The sequence below is a fragment of the Phlebotomus papatasi genome, chromosome 3 (assembly GCF_024763615.1).
Source record: "Phlebotomus papatasi isolate M1 chromosome 3, Ppap_2.1, whole genome shotgun sequence".
NCBI lineage: Eukaryota > Metazoa > Arthropoda > Insecta > Diptera > Psychodidae > Phlebotomus > Phlebotomus papatasi.
In genome coordinates, this window is record NC_077224.1 from 12044706 (window position 1) to 12051426 (window position 6721).

At 37.6% G+C, this 6721-nt stretch overlaps 1 protein-coding gene across 1 annotated transcript; it reads left to right on the top strand.

Annotated features, from left to right (window-relative positions):
- The first annotated feature begins 633 nt into the window (after positions 1-633).
- LOC129807760 (BTB/POZ domain-containing protein 17) lies at positions 634-6485 on the top strand. Its single transcript, XM_055857239.1, has 3 exons — positions 634-950; positions 1015-2058; positions 6064-6485. The coding sequence occupies exons 1-3, from the start codon at positions 759-761 to the stop codon at positions 6319-6321; spliced, it is 1494 nt and encodes a 497-aa protein (XP_055713214.1). The 5' UTR covers positions 634-758; the 3' UTR covers positions 6322-6485.
- Positions 6486-6721: the final 236 nt, after the last annotated feature.

Here is a 6721-nt window from a genome sequence, read left to right on the forward strand (position 1 = left end):
TAGGTCTTACATTATTTTATTTTTAACCATTATTTTAACATTTTCACGTATTTTTTGCGATTTTTTCGAATCATAACAAAACTCAAAAAAATGATAACATTTTTTAGGTTATGTAATAAGCCATGATGCCAACTCCATATAAAAAAAAAGATGGTATTACGCCAATTTGGTATTCTATGCCCATTTTTTGGTTTTTCCATTTTTTTAAATATTAGAAAAGTTATCAACTATTTTTTTCTACTAAACGAAAGCTAATTAAATTCTCTATTTATTCGTGGTATCACTTTAGCATAATATTGAGCAGAATTCCCACTGAGGCTTTCTAAACTTAAAATCGGAGTAAAATGGGTTTTTAAGTGTTAAGGTTATGCCCTCCTAGACACACTTACGACTTAAGCCGAGAAACGGCTTAGTGGAAAATGATGGAAATGCACTTTAACCATTATTTCTAATACAATTACGCTAAGCCGTCTCTCGGCTAATCCTCAAGTCTGTCAAGGCCCTTAGGTCCAGTATAACCTAAATTTTTCATTTTTTCGTTTTTTTTATGAACGTAAATTCGAAATATATTTCCAGTGGAAGAAAAAGGATTTGTCTGACGCAGTCCCCATGTATTAGTACAGAGATTGCCCGCCATTGGCGCTGGCGTCGACTGGTCGTGAAGTGTCAAAATTGTGGCGAAGGGGTTGTTTTGGAAAAACAAAATTCTCAGTTCTTGGGCGTTTTTTGGGGACATAAAATGAGCAGAGGACAATGAGATGGATGACAGTGTCTTAGATACATCCAGTCAGGATTCCAGTGTGGTGGAGATGAACAATTCACTGAGTGTCCTCCACAAAATCGCCAATCTCTATGCTGAGCAGCTGATGTCGGATATCTGCCTGGTGGTCGGGAATAACCGATATCCTGCCCACAGAGTCATCCTCTGTGCCAGCAGTGAGGTGTTTCAGGTAGCTGAAGAGTCTCCCTGGGTGCCCTGATTGTCAGATTTTTGAAATTGTTCTGTATTTGCAGGTTATGTTGATGAATGCAGAATGGAATGAATCCAGGGAGAGTGTGATTGAACTGAAGGAGGATCCCTGCTGTTCCATGGTTTTTCCCCAATTTCTCAAGTACCTCTATGTCGGACAGATCCGAATATCCCTGCAGACGGTGATGCCAATGCTGGCACTCGCTGACAAATACAACATCAAGGATCTTGTCCAACTCTGTGTGGATTACATGCTGAAGCACATTGCCAAGGCAGCAACACAGGGTTATCTAGTCTCATGGCTGCAGTACACCATCTCCTTCAGTCCCTACCATCAGGAAGTCACAGATGCCTGTCAGCGCTTCATGAAGTGGAATCTGGAAATTGTTGCAGACTCCAAAGATTTTGTCGATCTCGATGTCAACATCCTGATTGTCCTGCTGCAGCAGAATGACCTGGTGCTGCGGAGTGAATTTGAGCTGTTTACATATCTCGAGAAATGGATTATGTTCCGGAAGCAACAAATTGAAACGGAAGCCAATGGTTCGCCGGAGGAGCTCAATCATCAAATCCAGCAACTTCTCGAATCCACAGTCATTCACATTCGTTTCGCCATGATGACGCCCCATGAGCTGGCCAATCTCCTGCTCAGGCCCATCGTCAGCCTCAATAAGGCCTTCTTCGTTGACCTCATTGCCATTGGGATGTCCTATCATTCGGGGCAGGAGGAGCGAGTGGCTGAAATCCGACAGTCCGAATGTGGACAGTTGCAATTCACACCGCGACTGTACACTACGGACGTCTGGGGCCTTAGCATGAGCATAATGAAGTTCGAGAAGATCGAGGACTTCCAGAACATTGCTGCACTGTTCTTCTCCAAGAGCAATCTGTCCGAGTATCAGGAGGATCAGACAGTGACGTGGGAACTGGACTTCTTCCCGCGCGGGATTCGATTCAATCGAGCCAAGTTGATCAATGTGTACAATATCAGTGTCCAGGGCGTGGATATTCCCGAGGCCATCCTCAAGACCGTTCGACTCAGAGTCACCTGCAAGGATGAACATCTCGAGGGGGAGCAGCGCTTCAAGGCAAGTACCTTCCAAACCTTTTCCCCTTTCTTCCTGTTTTTTTTTTGTTGCATGAAATTTGTTTTTTTTTTAGTGCTTTTTATTGGGTTTTTGTGGCTTTTTTGCAATTAAAAAATTAATTCAAGATGGTCAGTAAATGAAATAAAATTATCGCACTTATGCTATCGAAGTGCCTTATGTATTAAAAAAAATTCCCTGGAAAGGAACTTCAAATTTTATCGGGCTCAAACTTTGCCAAAGTGGCCAAAGTATGTCTCGAAATAAATGAGAGGTAAATACATGATTAATTTATGATCCTGAGGGGCAATTCACGAAATATCCAGACAAAATTGACTGGACGGCGAATACGGTAGAGACACACTTGATGTGGCGAAAAGTAAACAAAAATGCATTTTTCAGTCCGTCTATTCGCCGAAAAGTAGGCAAAACGCAATAGGCAAGTAATTTATGGCGCGTATTTAAAATTGGAATCATTATAATATCTTAGGAATTTTAAGCATTTTCTAAAGAAAGAGGAAAACTTTAAAATAACAATATAAATTATTTAAATTTTGGTGAAGTTTGTTGAAGATTAAATGGTGTAATTATATTGCTTCACATAAAGGAAAATAAATATGCAATAATGGTCTAGTGCAAAGGTGAAAGTTTTAGGTGTGATTCCTTCTAATCACACCTATTGTAACCCTCGGATTTTCTCAAAGTGCTCCGATCGAGCTTAAATTCACAGGGTATATGTTTTGAACATCCCTGATACCGAAAATCATAAGCCGGCAATTTCGGGTCCGGCCGGCCGTCCGGTCGTCCGTAGTACGCAACATCTCTGGTTTGGAAGGAGATATCTTCATACATTTTTTTTTTAAATATATCTGCTCGCGCGTACGACGATTTCTGTGCTATTAATTTTTTGAAAAACCGGTTCAAAACCGGTTAAAAATCACGTTTTGTAGTTTATCTCGAAATCCAAATGCGATTTTGAAAATTTTATGTTTATGTTGTAGTCCAGAAAATTTAGACCAATTAAAAAAAAAAGAATTGTAAGACATTCGTCGAACAGTTCTCGAGATATTTCACTTTAAAGATTTCAATTTGAAGAAAATTTGCTATTAGCGTCAGGCGGGAAAAAAAGCGGGAGAAGCGGCGTCGGACAAGCTTTCCCCATACAGTAGAGTCTCTCGAATCTGAATCTCTCAAATTCGAACGCCGTTTGTATTCAAAATGTCAATTTTGAGGTTATGTTAGAAAGATCGTATTCTTGGTGAATGAAAATCACATTTATGTGCTTCTTCCTGAATGTTTACACACATTATTATCGTAGAAAATGAAAAGGAAGTAGGGTGGAGTCTACACTTATGGATGTTGTACACACTTATGGACAACACAAAAATCTTAAGTTATTACATTAAACAGATTTCGAAAAGTAAAAAAAAATGTTAAATAGATATTAAACTAATAATTTTATAACTTTTCGAAATCTGTTTTACGTAAGAACTTAAGATTCTTGCACGCTGTCCATAAGTGTATAACATCCATAAGTGTAGACTCCACCCTATGTTACCACTAAAACTTGCGAGAAATTACGAGAATTTGATTCAAAGTACAATTTAATCTCACACAAATTTCGTTAGTTTTGAAAAAAATCGTTCGAATTTGGGAGGTGAGAAATGTCAAAAATACCCCCCGAGCTTTCGAATTTAGGAGACTACTGTATATATATATATATAGCACTCTCTCACTCTCCCTTTCTCTCTCTCTCTCTCTCTCTCCCTATCTTTCTTTGTGATTGGGTTAAATTTAGTTTAGAAAATTTAGTTTCTTTGTGATTGGGTTTCTTTTGCATGAAAAAATAATGGAAAGGCCCATTTGTTAGCCAAGACACAAACCATTTTTGGGTCATGCGCCTTTGTTTTTTTTTTTTGACTAGCCAAGACACAAACCATTTGTCGGCTTATAGCCTTTCGGGTTAGCCAAGGTACGAACCTTTTTTCGGGTGGATTTCGGCTAACTTCATCTATGTTGACCCGACTATAAGGAAGGGGTCAAAGTTCGAAAATTGACCGGCCTCTATCTCCGACTCTAACTAACATTTTGAGCTAAATTTTGAGTTTTTGGTTTCGTCTCGATGAGCACTTTCGGATGGAAGTTCAAAAAGTCACCACAGGTAGTGCTGCGATAGCATCAAAATTCATCGAAATTCAAACTTATTTTTCTCAAAAATGGCATCGCGTAAGTTAATCAAATTTTAGAGTGTTATAGTCTAAGCTATGAGGTTTCCAAAAAGTGGTGTGGAATCGCTGTGGTTATAATAGAACCGGAGATATAAGGGGTCAAAATTCACGAAATTCAAAACATCATATCTCCGGTTCTATTTGACCGATTTCGATGACTGAGGGTGCAAATGAAAGATCTCACAAAATGCTACAACTTTCTAGAACACTTGAACTCCATAGGACCAATAATAGGGGCGCCACAGTCGAGAACCCAATTTCAATATCATATAACCTCAATTATCTCTACACGTGCTTAACCGATCTTGTTAATTACTTCGGTATAATTGTAGAGGACATTTATGTCTATATTTCGTTCATACATCATTTTCCGCTCAGACTACGCTATCACTCATATTTTGCCGTTTAAGTGTGAAAAAATTGATTTTTCCCATAATAACGCTTTGAAATCACTCAGATGTCAATTTGACTGCTTCTAATCGAGCAAAACACTTAAAATAGAGTTTTAATTGGAAAGTCTAACAAAATACAATAATTCTTTGATATATAGTTGAAGTTCATAAAAGTTGTAAGTCTCATCAAATGTGTCAGTCTCTTAGGAAAACTAAAAGAAAATTCACATTATTCGAAGGCATGAACGTTCGAATGGACAGTACTTTCCCCTATCACTTTTCTGTCAGTCCATACAAATCATTAATATTTTGGTTTAAACGTTTTAAATACAAAATTTATATAATTTCACGAATTTCATTCAAGATAATCGAATGGCGTCCCCCACCTTAAGCTCTAAATCGAATTTGCATGCATTCCGAGTTAGCTCACGTTAAGAATCTCACCTACAATGAACTGATCTAGGCATATCACTAGCTTTATTTATTTTTTAAATTGAAGAAATTATCAATCAGGATTTTATAATAAATTTTTACAGAGCAAAATTGTGTTCCGTATGCCTCCAACACGTCTTTTAGATCAGGAAAATATCATGTAATCAAAAAAAAAATATCCCTTTAAACTAAATTGAATTTCTTCTGATGTATAAAGGAAGAAGAAGAGTACGTATGAAAAACTTCATTAAAAGGAACATGAATTTAGCTTTAATGAAATTTTTATGATCTAAGAGAGCGGCGGAGCCATTACTGACCGTTTTGAATAATTTACTAATCAATCTGGATTTGTTTATTTATGCTTCTGTCACGGATTTTCGCTCAAGAAAATTTCATGAAACCAAAATTTTCATCTCTTTTTCTTTCTCAAACTTATGACAGTTATGACATATGTCACACTTTCGCACTCTTCTTCTTCTTTTAGGCAGCACAACAAATTCAATTTAGATTGCTTTAGAATTTTTATTTTACGAATTTTTCTTGGTGTTGCTGAGGAATTATAAAATCTTTTTTTTTTCTTAAAAACATTTACTGACCACAACTGCTTATTCTTTTTATATTTAGAATGAGTGTGAATGTACTAAAATAATACATTTTAATAATTAATTAGGGTTTCACTGTGATCTAAATTTTAATTCAAAATTTGAATGTATAACTAATCTTTTTTGCTTTATGTGAGACTTCCATAAAGTCTTCCCACTATTCTCCTCACTGCTTTATTTCTCTATGCACGTGCACAAGATTTTATTGCTTTTGCATTAAGAACTCTTCTCCCTGTGGCATGAATGGGTTTTGGTTTTTGTGATTTAAAGCTGTTGAAAAGACAGTTTTAAGATTTCATGGGAATAATATGAACTCAATTTGACAAAAAACAAAAAAAAAAAAAACAAAAACAGATTGGAGTGCTCATCACTGGTGTCCAGAACCAAATCACACACATTCGCACAGTCCACGAGAGGATCCATTACTTCTCGTGGACGAACCGTGTGCTCAACATTGACAATTTACTGCCATATGAGGAGCTGGAATTGTGCTCGATCAAGTTGAGTCCACATCTCACCGGAGATGACCGGGACACCCTCACGATTCAGGTGATTATCGCCCCGATGGGCCCCTATGTGTGTCACGAGACGCCCGCCTTCGACTTCAAGTGAGTCTCCTCTTCAGCCGCCACAAGATTTCCCTCCCTGGCTGGAGAGAAGTCGCCCACAAGATGTGAATCGTTGTTGATAATGTTTTATAGACATCCATTTGTGTAAATAATGATAATGGACAAATGAAGGAGAGATTCTTTAAAAAAAAAAAAAAAACTTGAGGGTTTCATTCAGAACAAGACAGAGGTCACCGGGTCACGGTGAAGCAGTGAGTTGGGGGCGAAGTCGAGGAAATCAAGAAACAATTAACCTTCGGGTGTTTGCTCACATCACGTCTTCACATTTATTTACTTTGGCAATTTCTTCTGCAATTTGTTGATGTTGTTATAGTGGCATTAAGGTGATCGAGCCGGTGAAATGGGCTTTTGTTGCTTCTCATGCAATTCACCATGTCAATCAG